Below are 24,377 nucleotides of genomic sequence, written 5' to 3'. Positions count from 1 at the left end.
TTAATATAGGCAAAGAGTTACACATGATCAGGATTTTCTAAGACTGAATTAAATTTAGTTGGGTAAATGGATTTTGTTAGGAATGGATTTGATTTCTCCCTCCAAAGTATTCTTGAAATGCTTCTTTTGACAGATTGAGATGAGTTTCTTTGCCTATAAGTGATTTGTATTTGCTTTTGAGATCTTTAGGGAAAAAAAACCCTTTAGGTAGGGAATAAGTATTGTCTCCTAGTGACTTATGATCTTATCTAAGTGAAACTAACTTTGGGATGTTTTAGAGGGCTCCTGTGTTATCTCAAAGAGAAATATTTAACTAGGGTTATTTGGTATGTTGTGTTAAATGTGATCATTTGTAATTTTGGTTATCCAACTTTATTGTACACTGTAATCAGATGTTTGACCATGCCTTTTGAGTCTTTTGTCATTTATACATATTTATGTACCCTGGTGCTGGTTCAAAAAATGCTTCATCAACCAGAAGATACATAGGAAGGCTAAGGAACCAGTTACAGCAGTTCTACACCAAGATGGCTCTGTAGGGATTTCAGCCCATGTAGACTAAAACAAGGAGCCTCCCTTGTCCCTGGGGCCCCTAGATCAGGTATCCAGAATTACAGGAGATGAACCTTCCCTTCTGCTTCCCAAACTGGGTTTTAGCTGGGTTGGTGTCCCAGCCACATGGGTTCAAGTCCCAAGCTGGGTTTTGGCTGGGTTTGAGTTCCAGCACATGGGTTCAAGTCCCAGTCTGGTAAATGGTTTCACCCCAACCCTATTCCCAGCAGGCAGAGAGGCCAGGTCTCATGGGGCTAATGAAGTGTCTGTGATCCCAGCAGCCAGCTCTCTCTGGAGGGCCAATGGCAGGGACCAGCCTAGGGTGCTGAAAACATTGCTTCTGTCATCCCCTCAGGGTTCAAGGACCACCCCTGTCCCTTCTCTGCTCCCACATCCAGGGCACTCCCAATTAGTCTCCAGGGAGTGTCCCTACCTTCTGGGATTTGGAATTCTGTTCCCCACTGGGCATCTCTCTATCTGCTGAGTCACAGAACTGGCCCCACCATTAACTGTGCATAACCTTGGGTGAAGTTCATCTTTTCCAAGTGACTTGGTTTCCCCATCTGTGAAATGGGCCATGTGCTTTATGTAAAGAGCTGGGCTTGCTGGGAGTGAAGCACTGGGGCAGCGTGGGGGGAGGGGTTGGAGTTGAGTTGCACTTGACCTGGGCTTTCAGGGGGCCTAAGGCCTTCCTGGGATAGCTCTGTGTGGCTATTAGAGTCTTTGTGCTGGGGAGAAGGCACAGATTGACCTTCTGGGGAGACCAGGAGACCCCAGTGGAGGGAGGGGAGGAGGGTGGGAAGGCAGGCAGGTAGGATGTAAATTTCTGGAACCTCACTGAGGGGCTGTGTTGCTGCTGCCTCTGGGAGCCAGGGACGGCCTTGGCGATGCCTCAGGGGGCCCCCACCTGCCTCCACACGCCTGGGGCTGTCTGTGGAGGGGACCTGCTTAGTCTCTGGCCCCAGAGTGCTGCTTGAGGTTCAGGTTGGAAAGGTTTTTCTAGAACCCTGAGAGAGACCCCAGAGGAAGATGGTGGCAGTAGGCTCCTTGACATTCAGTCTGCACGCAGGGGCTGGAGGTCCCCGTGAGTGGGGTCTGGGGGTGGCAGGGCCGTGAGGGTAGGGGTGTAGAGGTCTCTTTCATCTTTAATTCTGTAACTCAGGACTCAGGAATAAGAAGCACTGTGATTAAGGCTCTGTTTGGAAAGCCCTGGAGGTGACCCAGGCCCTGAGTCAGTGTTCCCCTCCTCCCCCTCCTTCTTGGCAACCCAGGCTGGGAGCTGCATGCTTGTGGGTGGGGACCTTGGCTGCTTGGCTCTCTCCCCCCACCCCACACTCCCTGAAGCCTATAACAGCGCCTGGCACAGAGCGGGCCCTTGGGGGAGAGTTTGTTCAGTGACTCGATGTGGTAACTCACGTGCCTGCTTTTCAGGTGACAAAAGGGAGGTTTGGCAGAGTTAGATACCAGCCCAGACCCGGTCAGTTGGCCCCAGGCTGGGTTATGAACCTGCCCTGGCATGGCCTGCAGAGCACACAGTGGGAATTCCAAGGAGCCTATCCCTCTGCAAGGGGAGGAGGGGGGGTGTGGAAATGTGGCACCCCGCCGCCCGGCGCCTCTGTCCCCTGCGCCTTTGTCTCCTGTGACACAATGGGTGGCTTTTTGTCCCCATAAAGTCCCTTTCACCATAGGGAGAAGGGCCAGAGCGGGGGTTGAGGCCGGGCCGGGCCAGGCCAAGTTCTGAGTGTCCTGAGCTGCCCAGATGTGTCCCTGTGTGGGGAAACCCCTGGAAGGGTTCACGTGGTCCCCTGGACCTCAGTTTTCTGGAAGGTGCAGTGGGGAGAAGGGAGTCCTGGGGGCTGTTGAATGGGCCCCACCCTCACATTGTTCCCAAAATATTTTGTTTCATTACCAATGTTTAAAAAACTGAAGATTTCATGTAGAAATTTGGATTTCTAATATCTCTTTAAAAATTAGAACTTCTTCAGACTTCCCTGGTGGTCCAGAGGTTAAGGATCTGTGTTTCCACTGTAGGGGGCACGGGTTTGATCCCTGGTTGGGGAACTACGATCCACCATGTTGTGTGGTGGGTGCAATAAAAAAAAAAAGTTCTGGCTATCCCAGACCTGCGTTCCCCCAGACATCAGCTGGTTGCTTTCAGCTCCACAGACCTCTCCTGGCCCACCTTAGTCTTTTCTGTGACCTACCTGTCTTGGTAGCTGCTGAGTTTGAAACCACAGTGTTAGCTCTGGGGCACAATGTCCCCCCTCGTGCCACCCCACCCCCCAACTCTGGGGTTTACTCCCTCTAAGCCCCAGGCTGTCTAACAGCCTTCCTAGCCACTCACAACCTCTGCAACTGTTCACTTTTTCCTTTATTTTACCTGCATGACATACCTATGAGGTAGTTGCAGGAAGGGGGATCCCTTCCAGGGCCCAAGAGTGGGCTCTTGTCTAACCCTCGGAAATGAATTGTCCGAGGAGACAACACGTGTTGACAAAGCAAGGGACTTTATTGGGAAGGGGCACCCGAGAGGATAGCAGGAGGGTAAGGGAACCCAGAACTGCTCTGCCACGAGGCTTGCAGTCTCGGGTTTGATGGTGTTGGGGTTCGTTTCTAGGCCAGTTCGTCGTCTCTGGCCAGTCACTCTTGATTCAGGGTCCTTTCTGGTGGTGCAGGCACTGCTCAGCCGAGATGTGTGCCAGTGAGGAGGATTCTGGGAGGTGACATCTCCTTTTGACCTTTCCCAAGTGCTTCTGGTTAGTGGTGGCATGTTAGCCCTGTCTTCCTTACCAGGACCTCCTGTTATAAAATAACTCACGCACATGGTTACTATGGTGCCTGACCAGTGCCACGGGCAGAGTTCCTCACTCTGGCCCCCGGCATCCAGTGTGAGGAACTCCACCCATGGCAGACCAGGGTGGTTGGTTTCAGTTGGTGTGTTTCCCCTAGCAAGGTGACCAGCATTGGGGTACATTCCTAACCTTCTTATGTGTCAGATGAAAAAACAAGCCAAAAGGGTTAGATGACTCTATGATGAACCTAGACAGCGTATCAAAAAGCAGAGCATTCACTTTGCCAACAAAGGTCTATATAGTCAAAGTCAAAGCTATGGTTTTTTCAGTAGTCATGTACAGCTATGAGAGATGGACCATAAAGAAGGCCGAGTGCCAAAGAATTGATGCTTTCGAACTGGGATATCGGAGAAGACTCTTGAGAGTCCCTTGGACTGCAAGGAGATCAAATCAATCAATCCTAAGGGAAATTAACCCTGAATATTCATTGGAAGCTCCAATACTGTGGCCACCTGAGGTGAAGAGCCAACTCACTGGAAAAGATCCTGGTGCTGGGAAAGATAGAGGGCGGGAGGGGGCAGAGGATGAGATGGTTGGATGGGATCACCGCCTCAATGTGCATAAGTTTGAGCAAACTCTGGAAGATAGTGAAGGACAGGGAAGCCTGGCATGCTGGCAAGTCGTGTCTTGGTGACTGAACAACAATAAGGCCACTCTCGGCCCAGAGAGTGGAGAGTATTAAAAGGAGAGTTGAGTGACCATCTTGGGGCAGGAGTGGAGTTAGCGAGTGCTCCTGGGATTGGTAGAGTCCCTTCAGTCAGTACAAGGGAGGAGAGGCTGTGGGTACCCCTGGAGGAGGCCTGAGTTGAGGAGTGTCAGGGATCAGACCGAGAGGAGCCTTGGAGAACGCTGAGCAGACCTCCCTGCTTCTGCTGCACAGAGGGGAAGACTGAGGTCTAAACGGGTGAAGGTTCTGCCCTGGGGCCCTTAGCCTGTGAAGAGAGGAGGGAGTGTAGCTGCAGGAGGGGTCCTAGGGTGGGGTTGGGTTGCATTCTGCTCCCCTTCACCTCCACACCTCCACCACCTTAGGATAAGCCCAGCTGCCTTATCTGAAAGGTGGGCGGGGCTGCACTGATGGGTGGGGGTGGGGAGGTGACCCTTATCTGCCAGGAACTATGCTTGGTGCTTAAGGTTAAATACCTTCATCTCCCCAAGCCTCACACCCCTAGGAACTGCACATGCTGGTCCTACCCCGTCTACTGCAGGAAACCAGGCACAGAGAATGGGCTGGAAAGCCCAGGTTCTAACCCCTCGAAGTGATAATGACATTAGGGCATGTACTGAGTGTCGAGACTGTGTTGGGTGTTGGTCTGAGTGCCTTTCCTACATTGCTTCATTTACATCTACCCTTGTAAGGTGGGCACATTTTGAAGATGAGCACAGGGAGGTACAGAGAGGCTCAGCAACTTGCTGGAGGTCACACAGCTCGTAAGCTAGCAGGGCCAGAGCTCAAACCCAGGGAGTCAATAGACCAACTTTTCATCAGTTAATGCCAACATCTCCCAGTTAAATCAGATCATAACAGCCATTCACAGCCTCAAAGAGTAGCGAAGAAAGATGTGTTCATTTCCTAGGGCTGCCATAACAAATTCCCACGAACTAGGTCACTTAAAAAACAACAGAAATGTATTGTCTCACAGTATTAGAAGTTCAAAGTCAAGGTGCTGGCAAGGTTGGTTCCTTTGGGAGGCCCTGAAGGAGAGTCTGTCCCATGCTTCTGGCCAGGAATCCTTTGTTTTCCTTGGCTTGGAGACATATCACTCTGATCTCTGCCCCCGTCTTCACATGGTGCTCTCTCTGTGTGTGTCTCTATGTCCAGTTTCCCTCTTATAAGAACCTCAGCCCCTGGATTGCTCCCCCACAACTGATTACCCCCCACCAAATGCCTCATGGTCAGGCATTTGTGACTAATCCCTTTCCTCTCTGACTCAGCAGGTGCTTTTAACAAAAATCTCTGTTAACCAGTTGAGAAAAAAATTTTTGGAAGCTCGAACGTCCTGGAGCATGTGTGAATGTGACCTTTTTGACAGTGTTAGTTGCTCAGTCGTGTCCGACTCTGCAACCCCATGGAGTGTAGCCCACCAGACTCCTCTGTCCATGGAATTCTCCAGGCAAGAATACTGAAATGGGTTGCCATTTCCTTCTCCAGGGGATCTTCCCGACCCAGGGATTGAAATTCCGTCTCCTGCAGATTATTTATCGTCTGAGCCACCAGGGGAATTGTCATTTAAAGACAAAATCCCTCATCTGAAATCTTTAGGTTTTCAAGAAGGAAAGGGCTTTTTTTTTTTTCCCTTCAGGATTTCCAGACAGTTCTCTTGGTTCATCTGCAGGGGGTGCCTGAGGAGGCATGGCAGGGGCCTCAGAGTTTGGAGGGGCCAAGGGGTGAGGTTTCATTCTGTGCATGTTTGTATGTGTGTGTATGTCTGTGTGTCAGTCTTTGAAGAGTAAGACACACAGGTGTATGTGTCGACATGGGGTCAGAGGTGCATGGGGTCAGAGGTGCATGGGGACAGAGGTGCATGGGGGCAAGAGTCAGGGACCTCGAGAGTTTGTTACAGCACAGAGTTCTGCTCTTCCTCACCTGGCTCCTTCCTGTTGCCAACTTCCCCCCCACCCCCACCCCCTGCTCTCATGTCCTAGTGAGATCTTTCTTGACCTTCTTATCCCTTCTCAGCTGAATTTTTCCCCATAACACATTTCCTGTGCTTCCCTCGTGTACTAGGCTTTTATCTGACTCCCCTACCCCCAACCCAGCTGTAGAGTGAGAGCTCCAGGAGAGCAGGGCTTCCCATGTTTACCACTCACACAGTGGTAAGTGCTCAACAGATGTTTAGCTTACTTATTTGGCAGCACCAAGTCTTAGTCACAGCATGCAGGATCTTCAGTTGTGACATGGGGCCTCTTGGTTGTGCCTTGTGGGATCTGGTTCCCCGACCCGGGATCGAACCTGGGCTCCCTGCATTGCAGCATACGGTCTTAGCCACTGGACCACCCGGGAAGTCCCACCACAGATATTTGTTGAATGAGTGAACCCAGAGGGAGGCACACGGTGGGGCCTGTGCTCAGAGCGGGGGTGTCAGAATTGCACGAGGACCTGTACGAAGCCCAGCGGGCAGGTGGCAGAGTCAGGGCTGTCTGCCTTGCCCTCTGGCTACTGCTTCCCTGCTTCCCCTGCACGGCGGGGTTTATCGTTTTGGACTGGACTGTAAGACTGTGGGTCCGCAGCAGGTGGGAGGGTCCAGCGGCTCCTGCACATTCTAGAGATGAGGCCTGGGCCCAGCTTCCCATGCCTAGCAGAGGGTCAGCACATGCGGGGTTGCCCTATCCTCGACTGGGGTGATCCGGCAGATTTTTGGGGCTGGGGGTGAGGGGACGGGAAAAACCAGTCTGTCAGGTTCAGATGGACCTTCCTTGTTGGAGAGCAGAAACCGAGGCAGCTCCCTGGGCATAGGGCCAGGGAGGCAAGGCCGGAGGGATGCCAGATATTCTCACTGCTTATTCCAGCAGCTTTGTCTCCCAGAGGCTGCGCTTGCTGATCTGGAAATCAGGGCTGAGCAGGAGGGAGAGGCAGAGACCAGGGAGCCGGGATGCCAGCTGGGCCTCGCCCCTCGGAGCCAGCCCAAGTGTCCTCATTTTTTGTATATCACTAAGTAACTCTTAGTAGACCAGGTTTCAGAGAAGGGTTGATCTGGGTTCAAGTCCTGCCCTACCCTGTCCTTGACTCATGGGTGACTACAGATGACCATGGGCACATTTTCCTCTGAGCTCCTGTTTGAAAAATGGGGCTAATAAAAAAGCTTAATGAGAGGGTTATGGGAAAATCAGTGAAATAAAAGGGAAGGTGCTCACCTGAGGCTTGGCACATTACGAGCCAGAGGGCATTAGGTGGTTACTTGTGACCAAGCCCATGAGTGATAACACCACCAATTGATAAGTGTACATTAACGTAAACCCAAATCATTCCCTTCGTGATTTTTAATGCATTTTCTAACTTCCTTTCAGATAGTTGTAACCAGGCAACATGATGGCATGGAGGCCCATAAGGACCCTGCTTTAAAGCAAGGAGATAATTAGGGACCTCCCTGGAAGTCCAGTGGTTAGGGTTCCACACTCCCACTGCGGGGGCACGGGTTTGATCCTGCACGCCCAGTAGCATGGCCAAAATAAAAAGACAAGGAGATAATTGTCTGCCCCTGGAAGGGTCCTGTGCCTTGCTGCTTTGGGGGTGTCTGTTCTTCTGAGCAGTGACTCCCCTGGGTCTGGGGGCTCTTGGCCCCCCTGATGTGTCTGTTTCAGGCAGTGTCTGTCCGAAGGATGAGTGGTAAAAGCTTGAGGGTCTGGGCTGAGACACCCTGACTCTGGGTCCTCATGGATAAGGACTCCCCTCCAGTGGTGTGACTGCCCACAAGGCCCTGCTCCCTGTCCCACCTTCCTCACTGCACACTGGGCCCTGTGGGCCACCCAGTCTATTGGTGGTGGCTGAAGGAGAGCACTAAAGGCTGGAGGTGGGGCAGGAAGGCTGGCGGGGTGCAGTAGCCAGGTGGGCATCCCTGGGAACTCACCCCTCCCCACCAGGAGAGGAAGAGGGGCAGCTGCAAAAACCTGGAGAGAAGGGGGAGAGGGTGCCTTCCTGAGTCTCTCACTCCCACCCCTGGGTGGAGGGAGGCAAGGCTGGGAGCATATTTATCGACTCAGGCCTGCTTCCTCCTATAACACACAGCACCTGTGCTGGAAGGGTGTCTGGCCCCTATTTCTTGGATAAGGAAGCTGAGGCCGGTTAGCGCCTGAGCATCTGTTTACTGAGCACGTACTCTGTGCTCGGCACTGCAGGGCACTGGAGACGCAGTGATGCCCAAAACCCAGGGGCCTGGGTTCTAGCGGGTGGACTAGAGATGCCCTGGGGAGCCGCACAGAGGCGGGGACACTTGCCTGGTGTCCCACCACACAGGCAGGGTGAAAGCCCAGCAGCTGACTGGAAAGCCCAGGGCTCTATCTCTCATTTCCAGTGGTGGGGGGAAAGGAAAGCTGTCAAAGGGGCTCCTGGACTCTGGGCCTCAGCTAGGGTCACCCCTGCCCTGCCCCACACGTGGAGGGGGACTGATACAGAAACTTCCCTTTTGGTCCTTGGCATGGGACCCTCTCTGAGGGCTTTCCTGGTGGCTCAGATGGTATAGAATCCACCTGCAATGTGGGAGACCTGGGTTCGATCCCTGGGTTGGGAAGATCCCCTGGAGAAGGGAATGGCTGCCCACACCAGTATTCTGGCCTGGAGAATCCCATGGACAGAGGAGTCTGGCGGGCTACAGTGCATGGGGTCTCAGAGAGTCGTATATGACTGAATGACTTTCACTTTAGGGGACCCTTTCTGGCTGCTCTGGGGTGAGTGACAGCTCTCCCTTGTCTGGGAAGCTGGGGAAATTTTTGTCCTTCAAACCAGCAGGCAGAGGTGGGTTTTGCTTCTGAGCAAGTTAGGTACCCCTCTGCCAAGTTCCCCAGGATGCCCTTGAGGTGGGTCAGCCGACCTGCCTGCGTAGAATTCCCTGCGGGACGGCATCCTCAGCTGGGAATAGTTCCTTTATATACATGAACCCTCATGGGCGCTGACCTTATAGAGTAAGTGTGCTCTTCATACTCACACGACCAGTGCTGTGAATACAGCACAGAGTGGCTGTGAGTTGCCCCAGCGTCACACAGCTGGCAAGAGGAGTGGGTTTTAAATCAGGCGGTCGGCTCTGGAGGCCGTGGAGTTAGCTACTCTGCACACGCTGGGATGTTGGGGCCCACCTTGCCACGTACAAATGGCGAGCTAGTCCCTTGGCTTCTCCGAGGCCCAGTTTCACCTGAAAGGTAGCACCTGTATGGCGCAGTTAGGCGAGTCGGAGAAGGCTGGGTGGAGGGGGCTTGGTGGGGCTCCAGGCAGATGTCACTGTACCTCCAGGCCTCTGTGATTGTGTCCCTGCCTCAGGGATGTGCTGGTGACTTCATCTTTCTTTCAGTAGCTTTTCCTAAGCCCCTGGCCGAGCTTGGGTCCTGTCCTGGGTGCCAGCATGCACTTATGAATGAGCCAGTCATGTTCTTGGGGAACTGGACGAGCCCGGGAGACCACCCTCTCCAGGGCTGCAGGGGTCTCACTCTGGAGGCAGCCAAGTGGATGGCAGTGCTGCTGTGGCTTCCGGTCTGGGGAAGGAAACAGAATTTGTTTTGGGTCGTTGGTGCCTGAGGGGCCATGTAAGCCCAGAAGAGGGCTCTGGAGCCCAGACTGGAGGAGTATGGAAGGTTCCCTGGAGCACGTACCATTTCAGCTGGGGTCTGAAGGAGGTAAGTTACCAGGCAAGCGCTTTGTATGCATGTGGTAAAAGCCAGATAAACATTTCTCCTGCAGGGGGCGCGCCAGGGCGAAGGCCTTGGAAACCTCTGCTCTGTGGCCTCCGGCCTGAGCGCTGGGGACTCTGGGAGACTCTGGCTCCGTCTCATCCCCTCCAGGTGCTGGGGCTGCTGGTGTGGGCCCTGATTGCTGACACTCCGTACCACCTGTATCCATCTTACGGCTGGGTGATGTTCGTCGCTGTCTTCCTCTGGCTGGTGACAATCATCTTCTTTGTCCTCTACCTGTTTCAGCTGCACCTGAAGCTGTACATGGTGCCCTGGCCGCTGGTGGTGAGTCTGGATAGGAGCCCTTGGGGTGGCTCCTCTGCCTCTGGGCCGGCTGTGACAATGTGACCTTCCCTGAGTGAGATGTGGTGGCTGGGGGTTGACTGAAGTCCCCGTTGGCCTGTAGAACTGAGTCGGGGCGCGGGAAGGATGATGAATGGTTCGGGTGTCCAGTTTTTCTGAGCGCTGAGAGCTTTGAATCCAGGATGACTCAGGCTTGACTTTCTCCCACGGAGGGAGTACAAGTGAAGTGCTGTTTGGGATCTTGAAAATATTTTTCCTTTTTGGGGGGTGGGCAGTTGGGATTTGATTCTGTGGGTGCTGTGGCTCTGGCTGGGCCCAGACTGGCAGCCCTGGGCCTGCAGGCTGGGGTGAGCTGGCAGGAGTCACTGAGGCTGGGCCTGGTGTGTGCAGGATGGGCTGGGTGCAGGGTGAGGCCCCCGCAGCCTGGCAGAGGATGGTGTCCTCGGTTTGCCTAGGTCAGTCTCCTTAGAACACAGAGCTGAGAGTGTCCATAGGAAGTACCCTGGCCAGACACAGAGAAAGCTGCTGGGGCTTTTTTTTTCCCTCCAGCCCGGAAAACCCCTGCAGCTGGGGTCTGAGGCTTTCAGCGAGCAGAGAGGCGAGAGAGGCACATGATTGTCAGACAAGCAAGGCTGGGACTAGGCAGCATTGTTTGCAATTCAATGACTTTTGAAGCTGAGGAAACGTGAGTCATCCTCAAGACAGACCGGGTTTGTTAGATCTTGACATCACTGGTAGGGGCCAGGTGGTGTTTGCAGTGGGCACTGGGCTTGGAGGGAAGATCCTGGGGTGACGAGGGGGTGGCCTGACTTCCTGGACAGGGTCCAGCCCCTGCCCTGTGTCCTAGGAGCCTTGAAGAAAGACATCTCCGGAGATGGAGGGGCCTTGGTGTCTCTTAGCACTGCTGTGGGGCTCCAGTCGCAGCTGCTGATGGGAGAGGCTCCTTTCCCAGGCCATGATGGCAGGGCAGTGCCTCACACTCCTAGATAAGGTGAAATTAGGATTGCCAAATCGGGCTTTTCTGGGATGGGGACTACAAGCCCCCTTTGGGGCCCAGGCAAGAGGCCCTAAAGAAAAGACATACGAGTGAAGTAGGTCAGGAGGGGTTCTGGAGAACTTGTCTGTCCATAGGAAGCCGCCTCGACTCAGCTCTAACTGTTGTTAGCGGGAATGCAGGTGCCAAATCTTGATGTTTTAAGATTGAAAGTTTTATATGTAATCTTAGTTTTTATCTAATCTAATTTTAGAATGTTGGTAATTGTTTTTTAAAAATATGAGATAAACCAAACATGCCTGAGGGCCATCAGTTTGCTGTCTGGCTGGGCTAAGAGATCTGCTAAGAACTGACTTCAGGGACCAAGCACTGGGGAAATGGGACCTGGGACTGGTTGTTAGCCTGGGCTATGTTTATGTTCTCTGCTCATAGGGCCTCCAGGCTGGCCCTGTGTAGACCTCTGCCTCTGGAGGCCCTTTTAGTGGGAAAAACCCACGTGGTCTCCATCCTCCTCCTCAAGCCCCAGTCCCTGTTCTGGCTACTGAAGGGATGTGTCAGTGGGAACAGGAAGTTCCATAGTTACTGTAAAAGCCTCATGTCTTAAGCCTGTTCTTTCCACTCCCCCAACCCCCAGTTAATGGTATTTAACGTGGGTGCCACTGTCCTCTACATCACGGCCTTCATCACCTGCTCTGCTTCGGTTGAGCTGACATCCCTGAAGGGCACTCGGCTGTATAACCAGCGTGCAGCAGCCTCTGTGAGTATAGTTCCCTGGGGCACCCTCGGCAGTTAAAGGGGAGATGGGTCAAAGCGAGGTCTATGCCCCTGGACTCCCGCTGCTCCCTGACCCCAGGCCCAGCACCTGCCACATGCTCAATCACCCTCCAGCTCCCAGTGGACTCACAGGTATCCATGTTGTTTAGTTACTAAGTCGAGTCCAATTCTTTGCGACCCCGTGGACCACAGTCCGCCAGGTTCTTCTGTCCATGGCATTTCCCAGGCAATAATACTGGAGTGGGTTGCCATTTCCTTCTCCAGGGGATCTTCCCTATCCAGGGATTGAACCCGTGTCTCTTGCCCTGGCAGGTGGATTTTTTACCACTGAGCCACCAGGTGTCCATAATTAACAGCAAAAATTAACAGCAAAACCCCGAGGAACCAGAATGCTTGGGAAATGCTTCGGGTTGGCAAATGAAGCTTGGGCTACCTGTTGAACTTTCCTGTGCCACACTGATCTAGGGTTGTCTGTCTCCTTGGAGAGTCTGTTAGAAGCTCTCTATCATCCACCTTTGAGAAAGGCATGGGCAAACTATCTGGGAGAGTCTCAGGTTCTCCTAGGCAACCCAAACTTGGGCTCCGTGTCTGGTAAAGTGTCAGAACCCCACACACCTGGCATGCATCACCCATGTGTTCTTCCACTCCGTGTGTGTGTGTGTGTCTGTGTGTGTGTCTGTGTGTGTGTGTGTGTGTGTGGACAGGAGGGTTGGGGGAAGAGGGACGGCCAACCCTTTTGACAGACCAGGAAACTGAGGCTCAGAGCGCTGAAGGGACACACCTAGACTGAGCCCCGAGTAGGGCTAGACCAGGACTTGGGCTTCCTCATTCTTCCTGGTGAGGATGGTTTTGAAACCTGTGAACTCAGTCACCAGAAGAGAGACATGGAGATTTCTGGAATGTGAGTTACATAATATTCCTAGGGCAGCTTTTGAATGTTGCCTTTTAAAAAACAAAATCCCGGAGCTGGGTCTAAAGCAGCTCCTACCCCTTTGTCACTCTCAGTCTGACACAGCTTGCCTGGGTTAATGCAAAGTTAGCACCCAGAACCTGGTACCCATCAGCCTCATAGTCATTAAGTGACTGTACGGGTACCAGGAGTTGGTGTGGCTCATTAGGTTAATTGAGGGGCTCTGGCTTCCCTGTCTGTGCCTGCCCTCTGTGTTTCACTGCTGTGGCCCCCAGCCCCATGTGCCATGCTTCAGACAGACTCACCTCTGTGTCTCCTCTTTCAGTTCTTTTCGTGTTTAGTGATGATTGCCTATGGAGTGAGCGCTTTCCTCAGCTTCCAGGCCTGGCGAGGAGCAGGCAGCAATGCAGCCACCAGTCAGATGGCTGGTGGCTACGCCTAAACCACCTGTGCCATGGGCCACTGCGGGGCTGAAGGCTACAGCCTGCTCCCAGTGCGGGTGGCTCCGGAAGCCTGAAGTCTGCGCCCCGTACAGAGTCAGCCTGGAACGGACTACGCATGGTCATCTCTGCTCATCAGGCTCCTCGGGCTCACCCGACACTCCCAAGGAATCAGGACCCTTCCTCTGGCAGGCATGTGGCCTGGAGAGAGGCCAACAGCCAAGACAGTCCTCTCCGCCCTCCATATTCAGAAGGTGATGGGGGATACGGGACTCTCTTGCTTTGTCCTTAGGACTTCATGTTCAAAGCTGAGACCTAGCCTTCTCGCCAGCACTAAATACACTAACTGAACTCCACACCCGCAGCCCCTGACCCACCATAGAATAAGCCTAACAAGCAGCAAGTATTTATCCTCGTTTTTGTTCTGGGAAAGCTGAGCAAACTCATGAAACCATTCTGATTCCTGAAAACATTAACTCTAGTTTGACCCTCCCCCAAGCCAATATGTCACTTGTAGGGAAACATGTAGAAAGGGTTATGATTCTGACAGCATGGTTTTCCTTTCCTGCCTTTCGAACGTACCAGTTATTTAAAACAAATCAGTTTTAAGAGACTCTCAATGATGAAAACCTAATCCAGGCTTCCCTCCCTTTCCCAAGCCCTTGTTTTGTCATTTTCCCTTTGGGGAAACTAACATCAATGCTGACTGCCTCCCTGACGCTGTTAATTAGGCACCTGGGACGGGAGGGAAAGTAAGGCCTTGCTGGTGAGTTGCCTTGTGCATGGTGGTAACTTTGTTTTTGTTTTTTACAAAAATAAAGACCGAAGAACTTATTTGGAAAATATGTTGGGGAATCATAGTTAGAGATGCTTATAAACACCAGGAAGCCGCAGTCTAAGTCAGTACAGTTGGCCTTCTGTATTTGTGGGTTTTACATCCGAGGATTCAAACAATTGGTTGATAGGCCTACCTTGATAGCTTGTGAAGTTCAGAGATCAGATAATCCAGGTGCTTAGTGTGTGGAGCTGACAGCAGAAAGAAGAGGGAGCAGCAGAGAGAGGTGGGTCCCCCTGAGCTTATTTTCCTACTACAGCACAACATGCTCTGCATAACAAGCCACAGGCATTTCTGGGCACCCCTTGGTCCCACCTTAAAAAATTGGGAACAATGAAAGTGTAACTAGAGTCAAACAGTTGTGGATGAGCTCCTCTCTGGGGAAGAGGGGCAAAGGAGAGGGTAGGTTAAGTCAGATGCCCATGTCCCAGCTGGCCCAGTATAGGCCTAGTTTGGGCCTGTTGTCCTGGGATGACAATTAACTGCATCCCTTTTTACTCTCCAGTGCCTCAGAGTTTGAATAATACATTATAGTCATTGCAGGATCAAGCCATAAGAAGAGCATTTTTAAGGAGGACCGACTTATTTTCTTTTGAGGCTTAAGAGAAAACAAAATCCTCAGCTAGGCTTCTGACACCCTGAAACAGCTTCTTTGGGCGGAGATGTTAACATGCTTTGTCAAACAACTACCTTGTGGTTCAGGCTGATGCCCCCCAAGTCCTCAGCGCCTGCTGTGTGGGTGAACAGTGCTGCCCAGGGCTGAGGCCTAAGCTATAGGAAGAGGCAAGTGTCCCCCGAAGCTGGGGCCAAACACTGCACTTTCTCACGCTGGCCATTCCTGTTGCAGTCGCTCAGCTGTGTCCGAATCTGTGACCCCACAGACTGCAGCATGCCAGGCTTCCCTGTCCTTCACTATGTCCCAGAGTTTGCTCACACTCATGCCCATTGAATCAGTGATGCCATCCAACCATCTCATCCTTTGTTGTCCCCTTCTCCTCCTGCCCTCAGTCTTTCCCAGCCCCAGGGTCTTTTCCAATGAGTCTCTTCGCATCAGGTGGCTAAAGTATTGGAGCTTCAGCAGCAGTCTTTTCAATGAATATTCAGGGTTGATTTCCTTCAGGATTGACTGGTTTGATCTCCTTGCTGTCCAGGGGACTCTCAAGAGTCTCCTCTAACACCATAGATCAAAAGCATCGATTCTTTGGTGCTCAGCCTTCTTTATGGTCCAGCACTCACATCCATACATGACTACTAGGAGAACCATAGCTTTGAGTATATGGACCTCTGTCAGCAAAATAACGTCTCTAGCTTTTTAATAACGCTGTCTAGGTTAGTCATAGCTTTTCTTCCACAGAACAACCGTCTCCTTGGAAGAGAAGAGACACCTAAGCCCCTCTAAAGGTGGCATATGATGATATAAGCTCCTGAGTGGACAGAGTTCTAGTAAGTTTTTTTTTTTTTAAATCAGAAAGCCTATTTCCTAATGGGAAGCTACAGCAGGCTTGCCTGCTTTTTTCCTGAGTGGAAAAGGATGAAAAAAAACCCATCTGCCTTTCTTGTTCACATTTCATAATTTCATCTTTACATTTGTCCACTTGCTTTTTCTCACCCAGACTGATCAGTGGGGTCTTCCTCGAGTGGTTCCAACATACCCAGCCTGTGACGGGCAGTCCCATTTATAAAAAGAGCAAGAAGGGTAAGCAAGGCCAGGACAGTCAGTGTTTAAGGAAGCCTTTGGCTTGAAAGACCAAAGCTCTGATAACCTGATGGCAGCAGCAGTAGTACACAAGGGATTGGCTCATTTAGAAAGATGGTTTACGCAAAACACCTCAAATCCTACTCATGGTACAAAAGTATTTAATAAGTGCCATGTCGGTACAAAAAAACACACAGCCTGTAGCTCATCCTTTAAAACGAAAAGAGTCAACTGAAAAGTTAGTAGAGATTCCTATTTTTACTTTAAAAATAAAAACAAAAAACTAAGTACACATTGGGTATTGAACTACTACATTTTTTCTTTCACTCATGTTTTCCGGCCGGCCAGTAATGTTCTATCCAACACTGTAAGAAGACAATGTACTGAATCTAAGCAGTATGACCAGTAAAGCTGTTTGCTATCTCCAACTCGTGCTAAGCTAGACCATGGAACACTATCTTGGTAGGATTATTTTGACAGCCAAGAAGGAAGTGCAGAGCCCCTACCCCAAACCTAAGGAGCTGATTTACACAGAAAGGGTCTTAAGCAAACCTGCACAAACACGAACATGCTCTAAGAAAAGGATATATTTTAGACTACTTCCAGCATACATTCACTGGCATCCAGTAAAATGGACCACCAAGGTAGAAAGCATTTTAGCTTTCATAGCACTAACAGCTAAAAAGCACACAGCATATAATACTTTGATCTTGAAGTGGGTAATCATGGAAGTTCCAAGATTGTATCCACTAGGTTAGCCTGAGTATTCATCTATAAAAATATTTTTTCAAAAACACGTATACGAGGGTTATGGAAACAATGGGACTACATCTGGGCCTGTAGAAGACGGTGATGCAAAGACTGCCCACATAAGACTAGGAACTGATCTTCCCATGTAGCTTTTAGGTAAAGGAAATCTCTGTAAGTTGATTCCTTCTAGCTGTGATGGTAGGATTTTCAGAAATCCTGAGATGGGCAGCTAGCTGCAGTTAACCCCTAGATAAATCCTCCCAGTCAAAACCCCCACTGAGGCTGTAGGACTCAAACTGTGATCCATATAAAGAGCTGTGAGTGCACGAAAAGCCTCCTGGGACATGTAAGGCCTGCTGGGCCAAGAGAGCTGATGGTGAATTTTCCCAACACGGACACCCTGACATGAATGCTGGGGATGGGCATCCCAGGTAGAATGCTGGACTTGGGTTTGGTGCAGGAGCCAGACTCCAAAGCCTGAGAGAGGGGTCTACTCAGGGAGGAGTACTAGGGTTACCAAAAACAAGAATGTCTTGTCCCAGGAAGGTCAGGTAATTATCTTCTGACCCATCAATACTTAACATCAATGAAGAGTTGCAGAACAGTCAGTCTTTCCAAGATGTATTCTTCTGACATCATTAGCCAAAGCCTCGCCCAGTCTATTGAGCAGGTGATGTCCAGGAAGAGTCCAGAGCCTGAAGGTGGGACCTAGGGCCGCAGATTGTTCTGGGAGGCTGGCACAGAAGATGATTTGCACAGTGAAGTCACCACTAAACCACTGCTCAAGTCCAGTCCCCGGCCTTCTTTTTCCTACAAGAGAATACCACAGCTTTAAGAGGCAAGGGACAGAAGAAAGTCCTTTCTAGCTCTGACTGGGGAGGGAGATGTTTAGGGTGGGAGGCTAGGCCACCAGGGAGCACACAGGAAGAGGGAGGATGTGATTTTGCATTTTTGTTCAGCACTGGTCACTCAAAAAATGTACGTCTCAGGGTACACTGGACCCTGGAGGTCCAGTGGTTAAGACCCCACTGCAAGTAGCATGAGTTTGATCCCTGGGTGGGAGAACCTTGTGCCAAGCAGCAAGGCCAAAACAAACAAAAAACACCTCTCTTCAATGAAAATATTTCCTTCTCCCATTAAAATCCTGTGTTACAAGAAAGGCAAGGCAATCAAGACTTGTTTTTTGGCTTTGTCCTTTTGATTATACAGGGACCCTGTAAGGTGCCTGGGACCTTTGGTTTCACCAAAACTATGAGAGTGTAATTCTTCATAAGCGCCCCAGGCCCCGGCCAGAGCAGCTGCTTGGCTGGCATGCTGCTCGCTGTCCGGCTGACACCGGCCAGTGTTACAGCAGGGAGCACAGAGGGCGGTTTGTGCCTGACAGGTCCACTTGGAATTTTCTAAGCGGTTCACTATGGCATACCAGACAAGAAGGACTTACTGCTCGGTAGTCCAGAAACATTTCTTTAAAAGCCAGAAAATCCGTAAATGTGAGCAGCATGTCAAAAATGTCACCGGCCACTTCATCTTTATGGTGCCTGTGAAGGAAAAGGGTGGTTGCTTCATGAACAATTGATGACACAGACCATCTCCTCGAGATTTCCTTCAAAGGTATGGAGGGCCTCCCACCCAGGACCTAACCACGAAGTGCTCTGAAGCTTGATGTTCAAGCACTAGGGGGGAAAAAAGGGAAGAGGGTCTATGAATTTTCAGAGTTGAGGAGGAGCAAGGTACCAAGAGGTTAAAAAAAGTCAAGTTCAACTCACTGTAAAGTTGTAGTAAAAGCCGCCATGTTAAATCCAGGAATCCGCTCCAACAGCTGTTCTTCAATATACTTTTCTACCAAAGAAATCTGTAACAGTGAGACTTCTTTTCAGATAGCCTGTTCTCCAGCCCTTTGCAAACATTTCTGCGTGCCTGGCTCCCTGCTGAGCGCTGGGGGCACCAGAGAGAACCCAAACCCAGCTCCTCTCTTCAGTGAGCTCATCCCACCCCTGCCTGCCGCCCTCCAGGGGAGAGGTATACGCAGGTAATTACACTGCAACAAGAGGAATGCTCCCAGGTGGGTGGGGTTAGAAAGCAGAAGGGCTCCCACCCCCCACGGCACCAAATGAAGAGTGAAGTAAGTGGGGGCTTTTCTGCCTGGGTAGATAGAATCTGCGGAAAGAAACAGATGAAAAAGCATACAGTGAAAGGCAATCACAGATCTGTTAAAAGTGGAGGCTTGGCTTAAGAAACTTTCACCAACTCTGCCATACTTTTGCATTCAAGGAATTAAGTCCTGGAGGCTCAAACTTCTCAGACAGATGAGATCCTAACAGGAGGCTGCACAGGGCCTTGGCATATGCAAAGACCCAAGGGTCCAGAGCCAAGGTTCCTGGGTTCTAGTTTGGTTTTGCCACCAACTAGTTAGTGATCTGAGTCTTGGTTTTCACTTTTATCTAACAGTCATGCATACTTGATTGAATTATGCAGTAAGAAAAAATAGTGTGTGAAAGCTGAAAGGTCAAAACTATGTAAGTGCAAGGTATGGGGAGCCCATATACTGTAACTGAAAGCAGGATTATGATAAAGTCAACCATGTTTTTAAAACAGATGAGATCATTAACTATTTGGAAAACAGCCCCAAGAACTATGCAAAGGAAAATAATAAGTGATGAAGACTAAACCCAATTCTAATCAGACTTCCTAGCAGGGTGCTGGTGGCAGATTCTAAAAGCTGAGCAGATTTCAACATTATTTGATCCTAAATTCATATTTTAAAGAAATCCTAAATTCATATTTCAAAGAAATCCTAATCTCCAGTAAGAGAAATAGGAACCCACTTACATATTCACTAAAAATAGGCGTGTAGGTGAGCTTATTCTCTTCCGTGTCTTCAAATTCCTGGTAGTACTTGTCCATGAAATTCCTCTGTAATAACTGGAACTCATCATCTGAATCGCAAGAGGAAACATATTCTTTTTAACACGTGGGAATTAAATGGCAGCAGAACTGCTTTCTAAATGGCCAGCCTTTAGGAGAGGGAAAGCTAACGGTGTTAAGGGTAAAGTTCGATGGCATTAAGAGGCTTCACACTGTGTGAAACCACCGCCACCACCCTCTACCCAGTTTAAACACAGCCATTCAGGGCGGGGTGGCTTGGGAACTCCACAAACGGTTCTCTTAAATTCAGCTGCAGTGGTAGAAACAGTGTAGTGATTAGATGGCTGGGCTCTGATAGAGGCTAGACTGCTGCTGCTACTGCTAAGTTACTTCAGTCGTGTCCGACTCTGTGCGACCCCATAGACGGCAGCCCACCAGGCTCCCCCGTCTCTGGGATTCTCCAGGCAAGAACACTGGAGTGGGTTGCCATTTCCTTCTCCAATGCATGAAAGTGAAAAGTGAAAGGGAAGTCGCTCAGTCATATCTGACTCTTAGCGACCCCATGGACTGCAGCCTACCAGGCTCCTTCATTCATAGGATTTTCCAGGCAAGAGTATTGGAGTGGGGTGCCATTGCCTTCTCTGAGAGGCTAGACTACCGGAGTTTAAATCCCACCTCAACCACTAACACTGGGTAACCTTGGGCAGGTTAATTTCTCTGAGTCCCAGTTTCTTCAACTTCAAAGTACCTATCATAAAAGATTGCTAGGTGGCATTTAGATGAGGATTCACGTATAGCGACTGATTCATAGCAAACACTTATTAAGGTTTAGGGAATTTCAACAACCAAATAGAATATCTTTTCCAAAAACTAAAGGAATGCTTCACAAATGGCCTAGACGTAGGAATAAATGCCCTGGGATTACAGAAAGCTCATTTCCCTCACTGCACACAAGGTTCTTGTAGAGGCCAAAAGAACTCCAGGTATTCCTCAGCATTCCCCAGGAATCTTCTGATTGACATGGGACCTTAATGTTGTATCTTCATCTGTATTTAGGAGTTAAGGTCATGAACCTTTATAGGACCCAAAGGTACAAAACTGGGTCAAGTGATTTTCACTAAACAAGACTAAGAAATACAGCTAATAACACTGAACAACAGTGTTCTTTTCCTTATTCTCAGCAAACTTAAAGTCACCCATACGAGAGATTTTTTCAAGTTTTTCTTTCCCACACATTGGTCTTAAATGAGAGATGCCTGTTACCACTTATTACTTAGCAGGACCTATGGATGCCAAAGTGAAAGTTGCTCGGTTGTGTCCGACTCTTTGAGAGCTCATGGACTATACAGTCCATGGAATTCTCCACGGCACAATACTGGAGTGGGTAGCCTTTCCCTTCTCCAGGGGATCTTCCCAATCCAGGGATTGAACCCAGGTCTCCCGCATTGCAGGCAGATTCTTTACCAGCTGAGCCACCAGGGAAGCCCAAATGAATCCACAAATAGGAACTCAGGACCTAGGAAAATACGGAACCAGCTGAAGCATGACACCTTGTTCCTCATGGACACGTGTGTTATGGTTATGCTATTACACTGCTCTACGTCACAAAAATATTAAGACTCAAGACTAAAAACCGCTCTTACTCTCTGAAATAAAGTAGTTAATATTTGCTGAAGTTTTGCCATGAGCCCCATAACTCCAAGATGCCCTGTTACCTGAATGAGTCCCTTCTGGGGACTGAATCTATGGTAATCAATTATCTTCAGGAGTAGGGGCTATATAACTTTAAGGCAAACCACAGGACGGCTTACTTCGTATTTCAGTGTGCCACATTAAACATTATATGCAGCATGATGTTTTCTCTTTTTAAAAATTAACTCTACAAGTGGATTTCAATGTTGTTAAAAGCAAGAGTCTAAAAACTAAAGAGCCGGAGTAGGGAAGCTTACCCATGATAATGTCCTCTAAATATCCAACCACAGCATCAAATTCTGCATCAGAGGCGGAAGAGCTGAAAAACAGACCTGGATTAGGTACTGTTTCAGCTTAATTCCTGGCCCCCTCCCCGCAAATGTACTATGGCCCTTTTCAAATGAATTCTAGAAAACACACTTTACACACCCGTGACATCAAAGTTTAATGTAGTGGATCTACTTTCACAAAACTGATGGGACACAAGGAGTCACAGAGGGACAAATAAAAGGTGTCAAGGCTCACATCAGACCTCTTAAGGCTCCTCACATTTATTTCCTGTGGGTTCTACTCACCGCATCTTCACTATCACCCCACACCAATCTACTCGTGGGCGGGCATAAACCTGGTGCGGTCAACACACAGGCCGGGGCAGGGAGGGGCAAATTAGAGTCCCTGGGGGTGGTGGTGGTGGTGGTGTGGTGGCGGTGGAGGGTCTTCTGACCCGCGGTTGAGCCTCGGCCGCCCAAACCCACCAGGTTTTGCTGACAACTAAGGACTGGAGACCGGGGGATTGTGACAGAGGCGTGTATCATCGCGCGACACCACGCTGCGCTCCTGTCCTCCGCGCCTGAAACCCCGCGGTCGCCGCAGAGGCAGAGTCCACCGCGGGAACTTGGGTGGGGTGGGGTAGGGGGGGAGTCTTGTTTGTTTCCCACCCCCACTGAGGGCACTGGTTTCGCAGGGCGGAGGCCTAGGCCAAGCGCCAGCAGCCCCGGCCTTCAGCCTCCCGGGCTCGGGCGGCGTGACTCACAAGGACAGCGCGAAGCTCTCTTCCTCTAGGGTGTCCATCGCCGCCACCGCATCCACCGCGCGTCGGGGAGCGAACCCGTTGGCTTTCTACCCTTGCCTGCGGCCCGGGCGCAGCCCCTGCTTTGCACCGCAGAGCTCCAACAGGCATCCGGGAGGCCTCGCCGCCGAGCCCACGGCCGGCTCACGGCCCAGCCGGGTAGCGCCTGCGCGCGACGTCCCGGCCTCAGGGTCCCCGGCTGCGGCCACACGCCAGCCGGGCCTCCCAGCCCTCCCAGGCCTAGCTAAACTCGCCTCTACCGCCGCTGGGTCCGGCGTCAGTTACCACGCCCCGCCTCCCGTCACCATGGCCACCGCGATCCTTCCGCCGCCTCGGGGCTCCTAGCAACCAATCACAGGTCTGCGTTACCCAAAACCAGGGGCGGGACAAAGACAGAGAGAGGAAGTGAGGCAAAGGGATGGAGGATAGCCAGAGGAAACTGGGCCGCATACAGCAGGTCAGGGGCTCACTGAAGTATACTCACGCTCTCGGGCGATTAAAGCCAAGACGTACCCAATGTGAAGAGCAAGGAATGGAAGGCCAGAGAGAGCCTCGATTTACCCACTTGCTACTTGGGAATGAATTACAAGATTTAAGAAGATTGTTATTCAAATTAGTTTTTGAAGTGAAGTTGCTCAGTCGTGTCGGACTCTTTGCGACCCTGTGGACTGTAGCCCGCCAGGCTCCTCCGTCTATGGTATTCTCCAAGCAAAAATACTGGAGTGGGTTACCATTTCCTTCTCCAGGGATCTTCCTGACCCAAGGATCGAACCTGGGTCTCCCACATTGTAGCCAGACGCTTTAACCTCTGAGCCGGCACTGTAAATCAGTAAGTCTTTCCACAGTCAGTCCCTTAGCTTTTGAGCCAGATAGTGCAGACATTTGATTTTCGAGATAGTTGCTCCCTCTCGTGGAACTACCACGAGACAGCTACCAAAGCTAGCCCCACCGCAAGAACTGGATGTCTTGTAATTTACATCATGAACATTCACATAAAAGATTATTCGGCAGTAACTCGTTTCTTGGGTAACTAGGAAAGATTAACATTGACAAAACCACTTTGAGCAACGCAATCAGGTGACTTTGCTCCAGGATAAGCCCCCTCCGAAACTGCCCAATTTTACGAAAGGGTACCCTAGACCTGTTCTCTGATTGGATCACTAGACATTGTGTCTTTTCGGTTGCATTTTATTTTTTGGCCAAATACGTGGTACATTTTAGATATGGTTCATGTTTGATCGGGCTCCCCTGGTGGCTCAGAGGTTAAAGCGTCTGCCTCCAATGCGGGAGACCCCGGTCTATCCCTGGGTCGGGAAGATCCCCTGGAGAAGGAAATGGCAATCCACTCCAGTACTCTTGCCTGGAGAATCCCATGGACAGAGAAGCCTGGTAGGTTACAGTCCACGGGGTCGCAAAGAGTCGGACACGACTGAGCGACTTCACCTCACCTCATGTTTGATCTGTGGGTCAGATGGCCAGCCTGAATGGCCAGATATCTTTAAATGAAGGTAAAATAGCTATCAGTGGGGTGTGGAACTAAACTCGTTACCATGACACAGTTGTATCTAGGGTGAGATCAGTTCTCAGAGGTACTATCTCTGTTTAGTACCAAGTAGAAGGCAGGCATTCAGAAAGGTTTGGTAAATAACCAGACCGAATTAATACATAGCATCAGAGCAGAGAAGGAAACTTGATTCCATCTATTCTGGTTATCTAATGCTGTTACTAGCCACCCAAAACTTTCTGGCCAAAAAAAAGAAAAAAATTTTTTTTTTGCTCAGTAATCTGTAACGTGGACAGGACTTGGTAGGGACAGTTTGTTTCTGTTCTACTTGGCATCAGTTGAGGGTAGCTGGAATGGGGGCAGAGAACCTCTTCCAAGAAGCTTACTCAAATTAGTGTTAGCTGAGAACAGCTCAGTTGTGGATGTTGAACAGAGGACCTGAGGGGTAGGGGGCTGTCTCAGTTCCTCTCCATGTAGGTCTTCTCATGGATATTTGGGTTTTCCCACACCATGGTGGCTAGGTCCAAGAATATTTCAAGAGACAGGAAGTGGAAGCTGCCAGTCACTCAACCACCTGAGACCAGAAACTGGCTCAATATTTTCAGTCTCTGCCTGGCTATATCCCTAGGTCCTACTTCCTCCTTTTTTTAAATTAATGTTACTCCTTCAATGAGATTTCTCTCCTTCCCCTTACCTAAATTAGGTTCTCCTTGCTCTTTCTCAAAGCACTCAACAAGTTATTACAATAAGGAAAAAGTCTTCTCCC

At 50.4% G+C, this 24,377-nt stretch overlaps 2 protein-coding genes across 2 annotated transcripts in view; one reads left to right on the top strand and one right to left on the bottom strand.

Annotated features, from left to right (window-relative positions):
- PLLP (plasmolipin) overlaps nucleotides 1-14,029 on the top strand; it is a 28,451-nt gene extending 14,422 nt beyond the window's left edge. Inside the window, exons 2-4 of the mRNA XM_068992928.1 lie at nucleotides 9,891-10,064; nucleotides 11,711-11,833; nucleotides 13,086-14,029. Of these exons, the coding sequence (XP_068849029.1) occupies nucleotides 9,891-10,064; nucleotides 11,711-11,833; nucleotides 13,086-13,202 (414 nt within the window). The 3' untranslated portion in view covers nucleotides 13,203-14,029. The remainder of the gene's footprint in view (nucleotides 1-9,890; nucleotides 10,065-11,710; nucleotides 11,834-13,085) is intronic.
- Nucleotides 14,030-15,895: 1,866 nt separating this feature from the next.
- ARL2BP (ARF like GTPase 2 binding protein) lies at nucleotides 15,896-22,318 on the bottom strand. The gene is made up of 6 exons (XM_068992348.1): nucleotides 22,072-22,318; nucleotides 21,296-21,357; nucleotides 19,311-19,417; nucleotides 18,248-18,333; nucleotides 17,923-18,019; nucleotides 15,896-17,291 (listed from the first exon to the last, which is right to left on the bottom strand). The coding sequence occupies exons 1-6, from the start codon at nucleotides 22,107-22,109 to the stop codon at nucleotides 17,190-17,192; spliced, it is 492 nt and encodes a 163-aa protein (XP_068848449.1). The 5' UTR covers nucleotides 22,110-22,318; the 3' UTR covers nucleotides 15,896-17,189.
- Between the last annotated feature and the right edge of the window lie 2,059 nt (nucleotides 22,319-24,377).

This window comes from Capricornis sumatraensis, chromosome 20 (assembly GCF_032405125.1).
Source record: "Capricornis sumatraensis isolate serow.1 chromosome 20, serow.2, whole genome shotgun sequence".
Taxonomy (NCBI): domain Eukaryota; kingdom Metazoa; phylum Chordata; class Mammalia; order Artiodactyla; family Bovidae; genus Capricornis; species Capricornis sumatraensis.
Note: the sequence above shows the minus strand (reverse complement) of the source record. Positions and strands in the feature narration are given on the sequence as shown.

Coding starts and splice junctions, on each gene's coding strand:
- ARL2BP (XM_068992348.1), bottom strand. CDS start 22,109: ATGGACACCCTAGAGGAAGAGAGCTTCGCGCTGTCCTT. Junction 19,418..21,295: donor TTTAGAGGACATTATCATGG/GTAAGCTTCCCT, acceptor CTTGCGATTCAG/ATGATGAGTTCCAGTTATTA. Junction 18,020..18,247: donor GCTTTTACTACAACTTTACA/GTGAGTTGAACT, acceptor TTTCCTTCACAG/GCACCATAAAGATGAAGTGG.